The sequence below is a fragment of the Tachypleus tridentatus genome, chromosome 2 (genome assembly GCF_004210375.1).
Source record: "Tachypleus tridentatus isolate NWPU-2018 chromosome 2, ASM421037v1, whole genome shotgun sequence".
Lineage (NCBI taxonomy): Eukaryota > Metazoa > Arthropoda > Merostomata > Xiphosura > Limulidae > Tachypleus > Tachypleus tridentatus.
Window position 1 is genome coordinate 50,349,522 of NC_134826.1, and position 19,074 is coordinate 50,368,595.

General features: G+C 36.4%; 1 protein-coding gene across 4 annotated transcripts in view; it reads left to right on the top strand.

Annotated features, from left to right (window-relative positions):
• LOC143243663 (nose resistant to fluoxetine protein 6-like) overlaps positions 1-19,074 on the top strand; it is a 43,430-nt gene that overhangs the window by 13,660 nt on the left and 10,696 nt on the right. For all 4 annotated transcript variants that reach the window (XM_076487312.1, XM_076487303.1, XM_076487296.1 and 1 more), the window contains exons 2-10: positions 930-1,156; positions 2,968-3,082; positions 5,638-5,725; positions 8,792-8,907; positions 10,250-10,420; positions 10,960-11,053; positions 12,233-12,325; positions 15,127-15,292; positions 16,762-16,841. In XM_076487312.1, the coding sequence (XP_076343427.1) occupies positions 941-1,156; positions 2,968-3,082; positions 5,638-5,725; positions 8,792-8,907; positions 10,250-10,420; positions 10,960-11,053; positions 12,233-12,325; positions 15,127-15,292; positions 16,762-16,841 (1,139 nt within the window). In that variant the 5' untranslated portion in view covers positions 930-940. The remainder of the gene's footprint in view (positions 1-929; positions 1,157-2,967; positions 3,083-5,637; positions 5,726-8,791; positions 8,908-10,249; positions 10,421-10,959; positions 11,054-12,232; positions 12,326-15,126; positions 15,293-16,761; positions 16,842-19,074) is intronic.

The following is a 19,074-nucleotide window of genomic DNA, read 5'->3' on the forward strand; positions in this document are numbered from 1 at the left end:
GCTGTAAGACTTCGGATTTAAAATGCCAAATTCAAGGGTTTGATTTCCCTCGGTGGGCACAACAGATAGCCCAACGTGAATTTTAGGGTTATAAGTCCTCAATTTGAAAGCAATGTAACATAATGTATAGTTTATGGTTTACATGGTAAATGGTTTCTTGTTCATATATAACAAGTGACTTAAAATATATGTTTTTTTCCTATTCATATATGCCAAGTGAGCTAAAATGTATATGGTTTGTGTTTCTTGTTCATATGCTTACATTCTTATGGAGTTATTTTCGTAGCATGTCTATAACAGTGCCCAGTTTCCCAGTACTACATACATATATATAGAAGAGAAGAACAAAGCTTTTGGTTATGATAGTTACAATTTAAACACCGAATATATTAAAACATCCGAAACTAAAAAGCCTAATGTCTGTACCACCCGTGATGAGTCGTACACTCACCCGTGATGAGCACATAACAATGCTAGTTGGGCAGCTTTGTGCATAAGAATAAAGAAAAAAAAAAGCTTAGATATCTTTCGGTGTTTAAATCCTAACTTTTAAGAAACATAAGTATCGTTTCGGATTAACTTTATTCTTTCATAGTTTCACCCACATGAGATGTTTTGATATTGTACGAAATGCCTCTTGGGCAGTGACTTCTGGGGAAGAAAAGATAGATCTGGAATACTATCTTCACACACATAGTTGATTTAAGATGTATAAATAGAACTGTCTCTCTATCTTTAATTTTAGGAATTTATTTAAAAATTGTAATAACTTTTATTGCAAATACTGAAAGTAAAATCATATTTTTAGTGTCAGAGAAGAAATCCAGTTGTGAAAGGTGAAAACAATCACTGCAATAGGTTAATCTTAATTAATAACTCGATAAATTTAAACTTTGACCTTCATTAACTTTCAGTGATTATTTTTGTAGTGGTAGATGCGATGGGGAAGCTTCCAAGTGGATTTCTAGAAGGAACCTTTATGGCTTTAGGAGCTTACGACGAATGTGTGAAAATAAGAGTTCTAAACAGATATGGAGATAATGAAGAGTTTCGAGGAAAATATTGTCTCATTGAAGGAAACGTTCATCTTCCTAAGAAACCAAAAAGGGTTTCAGCTAAGACCAAAGCTCTAAACACTTCACTGTTTGAAAGTGGCGTAAGTACCAATAATTATCTCTGAAGAAGATCTGATAAAAAACAAAAATCATAACCAACCAGTTGTTGTCTCGCGTAGGATGGCGTTACTGCAAGAGGATATTCAAATCATTTCAATTACACTTTCTTTGCTGACGAGGGTTTCATTTAATGTTATAACTCTCCAAATGGTCACTTCTACAATACAAAGTCCACTCTTTTATTCGAATGACCACTTGTCATGGACTTATACCAATTTCGTAGAGCCCTATTCCTTGTTAATAGCCTCAGATAGTAACAAAATTAAACTATAATTCACCCAAACTCAAAGCCATAAAGGGAATAGAGTGATGGGTTGAATTTTATGGCATGGCCAGGTGGATAAGGTACTTGACTCGTAATCCGAGGGTTGCGGGTTCGAATTCCCTTCACACCAAACATGTGGTGGCGTTATAATGTGACAGTCAATCCCACTATTCGTTGGTAAAAGAGTATCCCAAGAGTTGGCGGTGGGCGGTGATGACTAGCTGCCTTCCCTCTAGTCTTACACTGCTAAATTAGGGACGGCTAGCGCAGATATCTCTCGTATAGCTTTGCGCAAAATTCAAAAGAAACCAAAACAAACAATTATCGTAAGCATCTTGTCTATTGAATTATTAAAAAGAATGAATAGTAGCAATAGTGTTACATATTCTACAAAACCGATATACACACAGTTTCACTGTATTTGATCAAAAGTGATTCACAGTTGTAGTTGGGTAATTAAAATGTCTACGGTTACGTTTCTTCTCCAAAAACACAAGAATCGTTGATCGCTCTGAAGTAGCTAGACATTTAGGTCCGGCATGGCAAGGTGGTTATGGCGTTCGACTTGTAATCTAAGGGTCGTGGGTTCGAATTCCCATTATACCAAATATACTCGCCCTTTCATCCGTGGGGGCGTCATAATGTTACGGTCAATTCCACTATTCGTTTATAAAATAGTAGCCCAAGAGTTGGCTGTGAGCAGTGTCATATTGCTGCCTTCCTTCTAGTGTCGCCACCCGCTAGTACAGCGGTATGCCTCCTGACGTACAACGCTAAAATCAGGGGTTCGAGCCCCCTCGGTGGGCTTAGCAGATAGCCTGATGTGGCTTTGCTTTAAGAAAACACACACACACACATCCTTCTAGTCTCCCCTTCCCGTCACACCAAACATGCAGTAGCCGTCACTAATGTAACAATGTGAGACTAAAGGGAAGACAACTAGTCATCACCACCCACCGTCAACTGTTGGGCTACTCTTTTACCAACGAATAGTGGGATTGACCGTTACATTACAACACTCTCACGGCTGAAAGGATTACGGATTACGAATCGAGTACCTTAACCACCTGGCCATGCCGGGCTAACAAATTAGGGTAAATCAAATTATGAAATCTTACGAAATGTCAGACAATAACAGCTTACGGAAAATCACATTGTAGCAGTTTATGGACAATCAAATTGTGATGGATTATGACAAATCAAATTGCGAAAGCTTAGAATCTATGAATACTTAAGGATATATTGCATTTAGCATTCGTTGTATTTCAGATTTGTTGCAATCAGTATTATAATTTATTATTATAAAACATAAATTAATTTTATTAAGCTCAACGGACAAATCTCCCAAATATTTTTACTGGGAAACTTTCAGTTTTAGCTTTGGTTAATATAAAAGTAGATTAAAAATTAAATTAATAAACGTAACTTCAAAATATCTATTTCTGCATATTTATGGCTTATTTTTAATCAAACGAATATCTTTCACATACACTTTTGAAATTTGCTAACAATGTATTGATATTTGAGGTCTTTCTGGAGCTGAGTCACTATGCCCACTTCTTCTATTATTTCAACCTTATGTTCGGTGTTTGTGTTCCATCCACCTGTACAGAAAGTGACGTGAAAGAAATGGTAAAGAATGGTAAGGAAATTTCTTATACAATCACTAGTTTCAAAAGTCTCAGAAATGTTTATTTTAACTCGTGTTTCTCGATTTGGATAATTTATACGATTCTGCATTTGTTTATGTGACATTAAAGTGAGTTTAAAAAACAAATTTAAACCAAGCCTATAAAACAGTATCTTTTGTGAAAGGAGTCTTATTGTTTTTCTTTTAAATTCTATACTTATGGAGTTTCGCCAAGTACCAACAATTTTATATAAAATTATATAAAATTTAACGACAACTTTATGTTAATTACAAATACCTAAATTGTGAATTTTTCTTTATGCATTATTGTGCTTTAGTTAAATCACAAAAGTATTATTACCAGTGCTTATGTAACTCAGAAATCATTTGGGATATCTTTAAAATATCACGTACAGGTATTTTCCGGCCCGATATGGCCAGGTGGTTAAGGCACTCGTCTCGTAATTTAAGGGTCGCGGGCTCGAACCTTCACCACACCAAATATACTCGCTCTTTCAGCCAAGGGGTGTTATATTGTGCAGTCAATCCCACTGTTCGCTGGTAAAAGAGCAGCCCAAGAGTTGGCGGTGGGTGGTGATGACTAGCTGCCTTCCTTCTAGTCTTACACTGCTAAATTAGGGACGTCTAGCGCAGATAGCCCTCGTGTAGCTTTGCGCGAAATTCAAAACAAACCAAACCAGCTTTGGTCACAAAACGTTATAATGTAATACGTAAAAAAAGTCTGCAGCTTGTAGTTTGGGACTAAAAGACGTGTATTTCACACATACACAAAATCAGAATGAATTACTTCGGTTTGTTTGTATTTTTCTTAACAATCATAATAATAATACAAAACAATAATACAAATGAAATAATAATGTGATCAAAGTCAAAATTTCTTTTCTTCCCGATTTATAAAAAAAAAAATAATTATTTTCGAAATTTCCGTAGTTGAATTACAAAAAATCTGTTACTAAAACTAAAACAGCTTTTATTACGTTTAAATTTGAAGACCTCTGTTATTTGATTCATTAAGTTTAGTTCACATACATACATTTGTATATCACGTCAGTGATGCTCTCATATTTTATTTTTTACCACATTAATGCAGAAATAATGCTAAAAAATCAATGATTCACTTACACAATTTGCCAAATAACACGTGTTCAGAACGTAAGAGGAAATAAATTTTAAAAAGAAACAAGAAAACAGTAAATGAACCAGGAAAATCAGCTTATGCTGCGTAATGCTGAAAAACTCGACAGGTTTTGAAGACTGTTATCCAGTTTTCAGTTTCGAATTCAAAGAAAAAGAGAAATCTGTGTTTTGTTCTTTGCACATACTGACACTGAGAAAACGAGGAAAAATATGATCTGAATTTCGCGCAAAGCTATCAGAGGGATATTTGCAGTATCCCTCCCTCATTTAGCAGTGCAAGACTGTAGAAAAGGTAACTAGTCATCATCACCCACCGCTAACTCTTGGGCTATTCTTTTACCGGCGACTAGTGGAATTAACCGTTACTTTATAACGGCCCCACGGCTAAAAGGGTTAAGTATGTTTGGGGGGTGACAGAGATTTGAACCCGCGACCGTTAGATAACGGAGCAACTGCCTTAATCACCCGACCATGCCGATTGGAAGACGATTTATTAAGTTTGACATTTCATAAGCAACCTTTCCCCCGCTGGTACAGCAGTAAGTATGCAGATTTATAACGCTAAAATCAGGGGTTCGATTCCCCTCGGTAGACTTAGCAGATAGCCCGATGTGGCTTTGCTATAAGAAAGCACACAAAAAAGCAACTGAACTAAGCCTAAAATTCATTTGTCACTGAAAATGTTTAAGAAGCTGAGTAACCAAACTGTTTAAAGTATTTATGAATCAGTTTTTGAACACGTATGTACACATACGAGTAGTTATTTTAGTTAAAAAAATATATTAGAAATTAAATAGCAGTTATACATAGAAAAGTTAATTAAATTGAAACCGTACCGCGAAGCTAGATATTTTGCAAATAAAACTTCATCTGAAAAGGCCTTGGAGATTCCTGGACGTTATTGATATGGTATATAACCACCAAAACATGTACATATTCCTTAGTGGACTTAATTCCCTTTGTAAGGTACGGCATGGCCAGGTGGTTAAGGCACTTGACTCGTAATCTGAGGGTCGCGGGCTCAAATCCCCATCACACCAAAAATGCTCGCCCTTTCAGCCATCGGGGCGTTATAATGTGACGGCCAACCCCACTCTTCGTTGGAAAAAGAGTAGCCTTTCTTTTAGTCTTACGCTGCTAAATTAGGGACGACTAGCACAGATAGCCCTCGTGTAGCTTTGCACGAAATGAAAACAAACCAATCAAACAAATTCCATTTTAATGAAGTTTTATTTTGCAAAAATGTTTAAACCTGTGGTGTTTTAATTTAGAATAAATGAGAGTGTACTTGTTAAATTTTACCCTTTGTTCCTTATATATATGTGTGTGTGTGTATTTTTACACTTATTTAAAAGATATGTGTTATAAACATTTGCTACTAATTAATGCTTTATTATTGTTATTATTAGTGGACCAACATATACTTGCAAAGACTTCTGTTTCTAGTTGTCACGTGGAAGAACCAGTAAGGTTGGACGCTAGTCAAACTGCTGTCGTGTAAGCGTGCACTTTTGTATTTGTGTATCACTCATAATTTAACAGTGCTTTCACGGACCAGGTACCCACGATTTGGGCTATTTGACAGACTTTAATATACATTATGATTCTGAAATGAACTTAAACCTTATTTTTAGTGTTTCCAGATTGAATTAAAATTCCACATAAAATTTTACGATAAAAAAATTCCCAGATTCAGTGACGCTACCGCAAGTTTACGACTCCCCATAAGTATGTATTAGTAAATTTAGTATTTTTGGTGGACACCAAAGGTGTACATGTGGTGTTATGGTGTAAACTTACCCTTTCCGCCTCTTGGCTGGGCTCAAACATAGCATGTTGTGTTCTTGACTATTTGTTGTCATTTTTGTTTTTTGTTTAACGTAGACACAAAGGTCCTGACCTTGGCATGAGTAGGATAATTATCATCACCTTGACCAATGGTACTTACCACTTTTAGTGCAGCTGGCTAACAGTAATGCTGGATAGTTCGTATTGTAGGTTCAAGCTGAAACCCAGACTTCAATGACGAAAGTGTTATCTAGTTTGTTTCAAAAGAATGTTCTACAATCTTCAATCTCCGTTTCACTTGTTTGAGTGTCGTCAACTAACATAGCAGTGCAAGTACAACTTTTCTCTGAATACATTTCTCTGGTAGAGTTTGTTGTACATTGTTGACAGATGAGAATGGTTTTGTATCATTAGTTTTCTTACAAATGTCATTTCCAATCACATTCATAAGACCACCTGGATCTCCTGGGAGTAACATAGTGTATGCAATCCTTAATACAGTCGTGCAGAACACCAGCAATCGATTGTTGTTGTAAAAATCACTGAAACTTGATGCCTTCCGTCGAACTTCTTCGTTTGGAGAGTTTGATGCCACTGTAGATTCGATACCAAAGAATTGCCGAATTAAAATAGGCATCGTTACAACGCCCTGTTAAAGTACTACAACGATGCCTTGCTTTCACACTTCAGTTCTTGGATGACTTGGGTCGTTTCTTCGGTGTCACTAAATCCAGGGGATCCTCAGAAATATCACTGGACATTTCATCTTGGTCACTCTCCAACGGAACACCGTGATTAATTCTTTAATTTGCTCTACGGCTGTTTCCCACGCGATTTTCATGTCGTTTTGATCTCTGCATCCAAACCGTTGCATCCACACTAACATCAAGAGCATTTCCTACAAGTACCTCACATACGCACTTGGTACTGACAAGCCATTTTCTGCTTTTGCTGTATTAATTATCAGTACACTTACTCACTAAATGCCAATATCTATTTTGTGGTCAGTCATGGATCTAGTTTTCACAAGGAGTGTGGCAATCGCCTGCTTTTAGAACAATCAAATTTTGGTAAAAGTATTAACCAATAAGTTAACGATCCCGAATTACTTGAAAAAATTAGGTTTGCAAAATCCTGCGTGCCTGTCCCCTGGAAGCATTGTTAATAAGGAAATAATATAGTCTTAAAATATTTATCAATCGCTGTAAAAGACGTTCTCTGCATTAGTTTTGGCCCAGCATGGCCAAGCGTGTTAAGGCGTGCGACTCGTAATCTGAGGGTTGCGGGTTTGCATCCCCGTCGCGCCAAACATGCTCACCCTTTCAGCCGTGGGGGCGTTATAATGTTACGGTCAATCCCACTATTCGTTGGTAAAAGAGTAACCCAAGAGTTGGCGGTGGTTGGTGATGACTAGTTGCCTTCCCTCTAGTCTTACACTGCTAAATTAGGGTCAGCTAGCACAGATAGCCCTCGAGTAGCTTTGTGCGAAATTCAAAACAAACAAAAAAGCATTAGTTTTATCGTTTCCAGAAAGTAAAAAACAAACAAACTTGAATAACGTTACTTCAAAAGACACAAGAGCTGGATGTGGAAGAGAGTTCACGAGAGGCACGTGCACCCTAATTTTGTCCTGAATTCAATGCTTCTGGTTAACATTAACCCCTCTCCCTGCAATTCGAATATTTTCCGTCGCTTATGGTAGAAGATTTAATGTTGGAAAACATTCAAAACCTACGAGTGAAACAGGAACACATTTTTAAAAAGCTTATTTTCACACACTGTTGTCAGTTCTATGTGTTTTATGTTATCATGTAAAACTACATTCGTATAAGTTGTAAAGTGTATATTCACATCAAATACAGCATGGCCAGGTGGGGGCGTTATAACGTTACGGTCAATCCCACTATTCGTTGATAAAACGTAGAAAAAATACATTAACGAGTACTTATAGAGTCACTTAATCCTTCTCAATGGGAAACTCAAAATGGACAATTAGGAAAATGGGTCACACTGGACAAGGCCCGGCATGGCTAGGTGGTTAAGGCGTTCGATATGCAATCTGAGAGTCGCGGGTTCAAATCCCCTGTCGCACAAAACATATTCGTCCTTTCAGCCGTCCGGAGCGTTATAATGTGACGATCAATACCACTATTCTTTAGTGAACGAGTAGCCCAAGAGCTGGCGGTGATAACTAACCGCCTTCCTTCTAGTCTTTTCCCCTCGATGGACTTAGCAGATAGCCCGATGTGGCTTTGGAACAAGAAAAACACACACCCTCTTGTCTTACACTGCTAAATCATGGACGGCTAGCTCACATAGTCCTCGTGTAGCTTTGCGCGAAATTCAAAAAACAAACAAACACATCAAATAAGATTGACATTAAAGAGTTGAGTAGTACAAAAGAACAACAGTAAAAGTGCAGTAATTAAGAAAATTAAAATATTTCTATTAAAATAAACCACATTAAACGAAGATATTATCAGTGCTTAAAAAAAAACAACTTACTGTTTTAATAAAACTTACCAATCCAAATCACTATGCCAAATGTTAAGAATCTTTCGTACTTCGATCATAACACCTTAACGTTTTAAGTCATCATTAAGTTTCCTCTTCTACAGGGGCGTTATAACTAGAAAAGAGCGATAGATATCAATGACATATATTCTCAAAGAACATTAAAACAAACATAGTCTGGATTTTTGTTTTCCCTCACTAAGACGCTTTTGAATAAACCTTTAACACCACACAACTAACTGATTTTTTGTCTGTGAATAGATGTGTCTTGGCTGTGTTTGGCCTTCTAGTTACCATCGGGACAAGCCTGGACTTGCTTAGATCTTATGGTGGAAAACAGAAAAACAATAGCTTCACGACGAAGATTGGAAATAATGGTAAATATATTTTAACTTGTAAAGTCATTAAAACGCTGTTACAAATACATTATTACACTCTTATCTTCATAACATACGATTTACAGTCGCCTGAAAAGAAAACCGTTAAGTTTGATGTAGCCTGCTGAGTTTTACGGTGGAAACTGGCACAACCAGAGTTTACCTCCCTTATTTACGTTTTTCTTGTCAACTGTTATTAAAATAACTTACCACTTAGTGAGTCAGCGGTAAGCCAGAATGCTTATAACGCTAATAATCTGGTTTCGATACCCGTTGTAATGACTAAAAAAGTCTTCCCTCTTCAGTGAGTTAGCGATAAGTTAAGGGTATTACATCGTTAAAATCTAGGGTTGGCCTCCTTGAAGTAGACAGAGTGTAGATAGCTTATTGTATTTGTACTAATAAAACAACAGCAAGTAAAATATCTTTCCTCTGGTGGTTAAGCTTTAAGCTCACAACCTTATAATTCTAGCTTCTATCCTTGTGGCGAACACAGCAAGTTTCATCTATTGAGTGGTTTGTTTGTCTTCTTACAGGAAACTTTCAGTACTCTAGCCATGGCTGTTTTTCTATCATACTGTTTCTCACTGTTGTTGTTTTTTTATAAACTCTCAGACTAACTTCTAATTCCAGTGACAGATTTGGAGGGACGAATAGCCACTTTGGCCAACCCTCTGAGTCCGCCATTGAACTCACGAACTTGTTTATGGTTGAAATATCCTGTACACTTCCTCGCTGTACTTTTGTTGCAGTTTCTGTTGTTCTCATCCTATCTTTTATAAACTAAAGCATTTTAGAATGTTTAAACACTTCTTTACGACAGTCCTATTTGTTTCAGTAAGTAGGAAGTTACGACTGCAACATATAATCTGATAGCTAGCAATCAGATTATGCAAGCTAACTTTGCATTTTTAAACATTCAGTCGCTAGGTTTTAATTCCGGTTTAAAACATTATTCGAAACTAAGCCGAAATACGAGATAAAAATAAAAATAAATACCCTCTTAGCTTTGTGTAGAATTTACGACGTTTTTAGTTAACAGATTTGTGTTTTCCACCAGGAACGGTAAATGTACTTTCCCAACACGTGAGGCTGTGTGATGTTTCAAAACCTGTACATATGCAGTCAAGTTTTAAACACGGAAATTTTCTGAGTCAAACTAGGAAAAGAATCACTTTTATAATTTCGCATATTAATGTAATGTTGTCTTGTATATCAGTGTAATTTTCTTGTTTTTTCAAGATATCTCTTTTGATGAAATGAGTGTTTTCTTCAAAGTAACGTACCCTAAGTTCAATTGGTTATTTTGATGTCGACAATAAACGACAATAATTCTATTTAGGGAAAGTGTTTCAGTCGCTTGTAGCATTTTCTCTCTATTCCAATGGGAAGCATCTATTTGACTTGAGTCAAAAGCCAGGGAGCTTACCAGCTTTGAATGGGATTCGATTCATCACAATAACGTGGGTTATATTGTGTCACACATACGCCTGGGCCATCTTGATAACGTTTCGTAAGTACAAGCAAATCGAATATATTTATTTATTAACATGAATAAGCTTCGATTATCCTGGTAACCTTAAATAAGTACAAGAAAACAACATTTGTGATTTTGATTCATTACAATGGCGTGAATTGTTTTGTGTCATACGTACGCCTGCAAAGTTGTTTTTCAATTAACAAAGAAATTCCGAAAATCTTAACTGTTTAACTTTCATAATTTCTTATAAATAACATTTCTATATTTACTCTAAAAAGCCTTATAATGTTTTTTGTCATACACTTTATTCCAAACCAAAGTTAAAATATTTGAGACTCTTAGTAATCAAGTTTGCCAATAGGATATTCTATTCTCTCCGAAGACAAAAACAGAAAAATACCTCTAATTTAACAGTGACGTAAAACAAAGAATACCCGTACCTTAACAGTGACTTAAAAGAAAATAATATCAGTAATTTAACAATGACGTAAAATAAAATTATATCTGTATTTAAGCGGTAATGTAAGACACAAAATACCCGGTTTTAAACGGATAAACCTCTCTTCATGCAGGAAGTCTCAACGATCTTAACAATTCAACAGAAGATCTGGCTTTTGAGGTGATACTGAATGGCTGGGTGAGCGTAGATACCTTCTTCTTCTTAAGGTAAACAGATTAAAATGTTATTAGAATATCTGTAGCAAGGGCGCTTAACTAGCATATTTGTATTGTATTGTCATCGCTGTTGTTGCAACGAAACTTTACGTTCACCGTTTATATTATTCTCCAAACAAAACCATAGTTATTTACTACATATAAGCGAGACAAAAACCGTTTCTTTAACATTTCGAAATGTGTCGTTCATAGATCCTCCAATATAGAAACGTTTGCTAAAATAAAAATTGTCTGTCTTCCTACTTGAATATGGTTTATGCCCTTCACTAAGGTAGGAATACCTGAACAAAATAATGAACGATATTTATAATACTTACACTGTTGGAGCAGTAAAGTTACAGGTTTTTATGTTAACTACATTCTTGTAACAATAAAGTTATATTTTCTTCATGTTATCTACATTTTTATAGCAATAAAGTTAAATTTTCTTCATGTTATCCACATTGTTACAGCAATAAAGTTATATTTTCTTCATGTTATCTACATTGTTATAGCAATAAAGTTTTACTTTCTTCATGTTATCTACATTGTTATAGCAATAAAGTTATACTTTCTTTATGTTATCTACATTGTTATAGCAATAAAGTTATATTTTCTTCATGTTATCTACATTGTTATAGCAATAAAGTTATATTTTCTTCATGTTATCTACACAAAGAAATAATACAAGGCTACACAGAAAGTAATACAAAACTAAACTGATAACTAATACAAAATTACACAGAGAACTAATACAAGACTACACAGAGAACTAATACAAGACTACACAGAGAACTAATACAACACTACACAGAGAACTAATACAAGGCTACACAGAGAACTAATACAAGGCTACACAAGAAACTAATACAAGACTGCACAGAGAACTAATACAAAATTACACAGAGAACTAATACAAGACTACACAGAGAACTAATATAAGACTACACAGAGAACTAATACAAGACTACACAGAGAACCAATACAAGACTACACAGAGAACCAATACAAGACTACACAGAGAACTAATACAAGGCTACACAGAGAACTGAGCAATGTGAGCTAAGCCTATCTCTGATTTACTTCTGAGCAATGTGAGCTAAGCCTATCTGTAATTTACTTCTGAGTGACGTGAACGTATGTTCACTAATGTAATTATTGCAACACCAATAATTTTGTTTTATTTCTCAGTGGTGTATTAGTGACATACGTCACTTTGAAACATCTGACGAGATCCGGAGGGAAAATGAATTATGGATTGTTCCTGTTCCACAGATACTGGAGGTATGAAAAAAACGTTTACTGATTTAATTCTTTATAGTATTACTATTATTTACGTTCAGAAAATTAGTAAGGAAATAGATTTGACGCGTTGTGTCAAGATATAATTTGTGTAACAATAAACTATATCACATTTCAGTGACATTGTTAAATTATTTTTATTGTTAAGCTGTGCAGTAAGTTATCCATAGTGTGCCCATCACGGGTATCGAAACCCTTTTTTGCGTTGTAAGTCATAACTCTCATCGCTGAGTCACTGAAGAGTGAATAATGTTAAAATCCAGGTGGTTAGAGCGCTTGACTCGTAATTTGAAAGTCGCGGGTTTGAATTCCCGCCCAAACAAATATATTCGCACGTTCAGTCGTGGAGGCCGTTACAATGGTCATGACCAATCCCTTTATTCATTGGTAAGAAAGAGTAGCCCAAAAGTTGGCGGAAGGTGGTGATAACTAGTTGCCTTCCTTCTAGTCTTTCACTACTAAATCAGGGACGCCTGGCGCATGCAGTCTTCGTGTAGCTTTGTGCGAATTTTAAAACAACCAAGCATAAATAAATATATTTAGTCTTCTTTAAAGTATATTTATACTACTTGTTTGGATTACAGTTCATCAATAAATGAAAAACAAGTTATAAACCAACTGAGGTTTTATAACTGCAATATTTAAAACTCTTGAGAACTTGGCATGAGCTGGTAATTAGGAAGCTCAGTTCGCAATCTGAAGACCTCGAGATCTAAACCTGTCACCGAATATTTTCGCCTATTCAACAAGAGGAGCGTTATAATATTTTAATCTCTCTCACTATTCGTTGCTAAACATATTCCCAAGAATTATCAGTGGGTGGTGTTAACTAGGTATCTTCTCTCTAGTCTAGACAGTTTAGTTTGTTTTGAATTTTACACAAAGCTACACGAGGGCTACATGCGCTAGCCGTCCCTAATTTAACAGCGTAAGACTAGAGGGAAGGCAGCTAGTTATCACCACCCACCGACAACTCTTGGGCTACTCTTTTATCAACGAATATAGTATTGACCCGTCACAATATAACGCTCCCATCGCTGCAAGGGTGAGCATGTTTGGTGTGATGGGGATTCGAACCCGCGAACGTCGGATTACGAGTCGAATGCCTTAACCACCTGTCTATGTTGGGCCTCTCTTTAGTCTGTCAGTTCAAAATTAATAACGGAATTATCCAATACTCCTTTTTAGGGCTAGACTATGACACTTAAGCTTGTCTAGTACTGGTGTGTTATTGAGTCGCTGAAAGACACACCCGACTATTCCAGGCTAATCCATAAGCGACTGTGTAAGAGTGTAAAATATCTAGGTGAAAGAGAATTTTTTTAATCCTAAATTGTCAAACAAAGTCAATTATTTATGTAAATGAATAACACATCAGTTTGTGTTGTATCACAAATTTTGACATTACATTTTGTTTGTTTGTTTGAACTTTAAGCCCAAAACAACACGGTGGGCTATCTGTACTCTGCCCACCAGGGTCATTGAAAAACCGATTTCAAGCGTTGAAAGTTCGCAGACATGCTGCCGTGCCACTGGAGTGCATGACATAATAAACTCGCAGATAAACCTGTTTATATAGTTTACTAAATGTAGTTAGCTTACTTTCATCAGAGGCCATGAAGAGTTTATCTACCCTTTAGAAGGTTAAAATTAGGTCACTGAATCGATTTTCTGCACTACTGATAAAAATTTGTATTTTTCTCTCTATATACGTTTGAAGAAATGTATAAGATGTTTCTTGTGTGTTTTTAAAAATCCATTAAAATGTACACACCTTGACGTGTTTGCTTATTATGTTTATTTGTTTGTTGAATTTCGCGCAAAGCTATTTTAGCGCTATCTGCTCTAGACGTTTCTTACTTTGAAGTTTTCAGATTAGAGAGAAGGTAATTAATCAACAACATCTACCGCCAAAACTTGCATTGTTCTTTATCAACAAATGTTGCAATTTACCGTAACATTACAACCCTCCTACGACTAAAAACCATGAGCCTGTTTGGCAAGGGGTTTCAATCCCGTGGCTCGCAGTTCATGTATCGAGCATCCTAGCTACTGTGTTATACCAGATAAGGTGGTTTCGTAACTTTACTAATTTGTTTAACTGCATTGTGACCTCAGAATGTAGTTCCAATGCTTTAGCGTACAGCGTAGTCTCACCATTCTACTTATGAGACAAAATATAATTCTACCAATTACGATTTTAATTACTGTCAGTGAGGACCTACACTAAACAAGATAAGCACATTAATATAATTTGACTTTAATTTTCGTGAAAGCAACAGCATTAAAGATAAATTTAAGTTTTCCGTAACCTATAGGTTATTGGTTTGGCTGTTGCTAAGAGCTTAGCTGCACCATGGACTCTAAACGTTATCAGATTTATTACGAAATTATATATATATATATATAAAACAACCATCAACACAATACTATAACTGTAGCTCAGCGGTAATTCTGCGGGCTTATAGCACTACAAACCAGGTTTCGATACCGGTGGTGGGTACGCACAAAAGAGGAGAGGAAATATTAGAGACCTTAGCATTTCCAACGAACTCTCAATATGCGGTTTTAACATATTTTAACTCTTAATATGTGTGGTTTTAACAAAGATTTCGTTTCAAGACAGGATAAAATACTTCACGTTAGGGTTAAGTACGATAAGAGTAAAGTACGAATATAACAACTCTTTTTAATTAAAAACAATAACAAATTCATACGTTATGAGCCTACATCAACTCAAAATTAAGCTGTTTGTATTAGTGAAATGTTTTCCCTCCCGACAGATTGACTCCACCACTAATGATGGTCATTTCTCTACTGATCTTGATGGAAGGACTGGGATCTGGCCCTCTGTGGGACATGCACGTGCGGAGTGAAACAGAACGTTGTAAAGAATCCTGGTGGGCAGTTCTTCTCTATATCAGCAATTGGAGGGATCACAAATACAGAGTAAGTCCTTGGTCCTTCTATGTTTGTATCACCATTTCATGCTATGTTAAACAAAGGTTCTCTCCTCATAGTTGTAGGGCAGCTATTCCAAATCTCCATCTGTTGGGATACTATTGCCTGACCTGATCGAGTAATTCAATTGGACCGTCACCCTCATGGCCTACCAACGTTTTTGCTGCAAGGGGTCGTAATCTATGAATCCTCAATACGTCTTTTCGCTAATTTATTGTTTAATTGTTAAAGACAACGTGCATGAGTTTCGTGTTAGCAGTACCATTTCTCTTTATTATGGAATTCTTTAATGATAAATCATTTTCAAAAAAATATAGAACATAACAAGTCCATAAGTAGTTTCTAATTTCTCTTTGACAAAGAAGTTTTGTGAAAAGAAATTATACTTAATGTCGTATTTTACTACAAATAAAACCATTTGTTTACTTCCGAACAGGCCCGGCATAGCCAGGTGGTTAAGACACTCGACTGATAATCTGACGGTCGCTGGTTCGAAACCCCGTCACACCAAACATGCTCGCCCTTTCACCCGGAGAGCGTTATAATGTAATAGTCAATCCCACTCACAATTCGTTGGTAAAAGAGTAGCCCAAGAGTTGACGGTGGGTGATGATGATTAGCTGTTTTCCCTCTAGTCTTACACTGTTAAATTAAGGACAGCTAGCACAGATAATCCTCGTGTAGCTTTGGGCGAAATTCAAAAACAAACAGAAGTAGAGTAAATGTTTCATACCACTATATTCGATATCACAGGGTGTCTAATATTATTTTTCCTATTTAAAAGTTCCCCGATGGTACAGCGGTAAGTCTATGGATTTACAACGCGAAAATCAGGGGCTCGATTTCCCTCGGTGGACTCAGCAGATAGCCCGATGTGGCATTGCTATAAGAAAACACACACCCAATTTAAAAAAATTAATAATTAAAAACCAAGGAAATACAACTACACAGGCTACAACATATTGTAGCCTAAACTAAACTATTTTTTCTTTTTTTTTACTCCAGCGAGTTGTGCTACTCTGTACAATGGCAACCACGCAAAAAAACAGAAAAGAAGAAAGACTCAATGCGTTGTTTGGATTGCAGAAACCAACTATGAGCTTGTGGTGCAATGTAAAAGTATACGCCAGTTTAGGAGAGAAGTATGGGGGTATGTTAAGGTTATCGTGTATCGCACACCTATGGCATACATCACAAGGCTAAAGACGAGAATAACATATGTCATCGCTACTGTAACTGTGGGCATATTGCAACGAACGTGGACTGAAACTGAATATCGGTTAGACGTCCTGAGAGCCATTGAAACAGTGCATGCATAGGAGTCTACTAACATATCAATAAAAACTGTTTAAGTTGGAGTACAAGATGATAAAACTTTAGGGTCGTACTTCTTTCACTAGTGAATTATTAACTTTTAGACTTGCGTTTAAACCAGATTTATGTTTCTTTTATTCTAGTGCCTTCCCCACTTGTGGTATCTCTGTGTTGATATGCAGCTACACATCATATCCCTGCTAATTTTGATTCCTTTGTTCTGGTAAGTTAGTTTGAATCTTATCGAACTGTTTATAACTTTTAATGACACTTTAGATTGCAGCACACGGAACGTGTGATAGAAGTAAGAGTCGTAAAGAAGACAAATTCTGACGAATCACACTCTTGTTTACATTTTAGTCACAAGGAAAATTTCAAATCCATGTCATAACACAATTCGTTAGGATAACTCAACGATTAAACACACTTTCACGTCACAATACGGTTTGTTACGATAACTCGTTGATGAAAGAACCATTTTACAATACGGTTCGTTATGACGAATCATTGACGAAACTTTCACATCACAATATGGTTTGTTATAACGACTCATTGATGAAAGTTTCACGTCATAATGCAGTTTGTTACGATAACTCATAGATGAAAGGATCACTTCATAGTACAGTTCGTTACGACGACTCACTGATGAAAGTTCCATTTTACAAAGCCCGGCATGGCCAGGTTGGTTAAGGCGTTCGACTCGTAATTTGAAAGTCGCGGGTTTTAAACCCCGTCGCACCAAACATGCTCGCCCCTTTTAGCCGTGGGGGCGTTATAAGTTACGGTCAATCCCACTATTAGTTGGTAAAAGAGTAACCCAAGAGTTGGCGGTGGGTGATGATGACTATTTGCCTTGCCTCTAGTCTTACAGCGCTAAATTATGGACGGCTAGCGCAGATAGCCCTCGTGTAGCTTTGCGCGAAATTCCAAAAAAACAAATCCACTTTAATAGCCCCCTAGTGGCACAGTGGCATGTCTTCAGACTTACAACGTTAGAAACCGGGTTTAGATACCTGTGGTGAGCAGAGCACAGATATCTCATTGTGTAGTTTTGTGCCTAACTTTATACAAACAAACAAACCACGTCACAATACTGTTTGTCATGATGACTGACCAAGGAATGTTTCATGTCGTAGCTCGTTTTGTTACGATAAGCGATCTAGAGTAGCGATAGAATTGTAAACTGTGGGTAGAATGATCGTGTCCGTCTAAAGTTTGCATGCGTTATAATGTTACGGACATTCTAATTAGACGTTGGTAAAGAGTAGCCCAAAATTAGACGGTGAACAGCGTTATTAGATACCTTTCCTATAGCATATCACTTCAAAATTATGACGGCCAGTGTAGACAGCTTTCAAGTAGCTTGCTTTGTGCAAAATTCAATAAAACAAACAAACAAACTTTTTTTTTGTGATGGATCATCGATGAATTCTCTACGTCACATCACAACTCGTTATGACGACTCATCGTTGAAAACTCCACGTTACAACACAGTTCGGTTTATTTTCAAAATAAATTATTATTAAAATAATAAAGTTTAAATCTGTTTCTTCAAAACTGCTTTAATTCATAGAATTTCTCATGAACTTAGATATAAGATATGACGTTAAGTGGTGACACTGACATACTTTAATTTGCCTAACAAAACATAGAGCCAAATAACGTCATATATTTGATAAATATGTAGTTAAACACAACACTAAACGTTTTAGCCACAGCAGAAAGGCTCATAGAACAACTCAAAGTTTTCCAAATACAAACTTTTAGCTCATAGCTCCGTCATCTCTTGACCGATTTGAGATCTAATTACAGTTTTGGACTGAGGTGTTGAAACTCTTTCGATTGATGTATCCTTAATTAATTTACTCTATTCCTGCTTAAAAGAATTTCAATTTTAGTCTTTGCTGGTAGATATCCAGATGAGTCATAATATCGAATCTGGTATACGTACGCCCCACACTTGGTATTACTGGGGCTTACAAAAATAGCTAATAAATAGGTAAAAAAAGTGTAATAGATCAATTTACTCTAATTACACCTAAAATAATTTCAAGTTCCGCGGATATTGAGAATTCCCTCTTTTTCGTCAATAAATAATATCAATCTATTGGAACTGCGAATAAAAAGAGTTCAAAATATACTGACATTTTGTGTAGCTAGGGGTGGACCAACAAGTTACAAGTTATTTTGAATATCTTTCATGACGATGCAACAAGGATAATAAATATTTTAAATTCCTTTTGAAGCCATCAGTTCACACTTGTACACTTATGTTTTTCATCTGGCTTGGCATGGCCAGGTGGCTGAGGCACTCGACTCGTAACCTAAGTGTCACGGGTTCGAATCTCCGTCACACCAACCATGCTCATCCTCTCAGTAGGTGGTGATGACTAGCTGCCTTCCCTCCAGTCTTACACTGCTAAATTAGGGACGGCTAACGCAGATAGCCTTCGAGT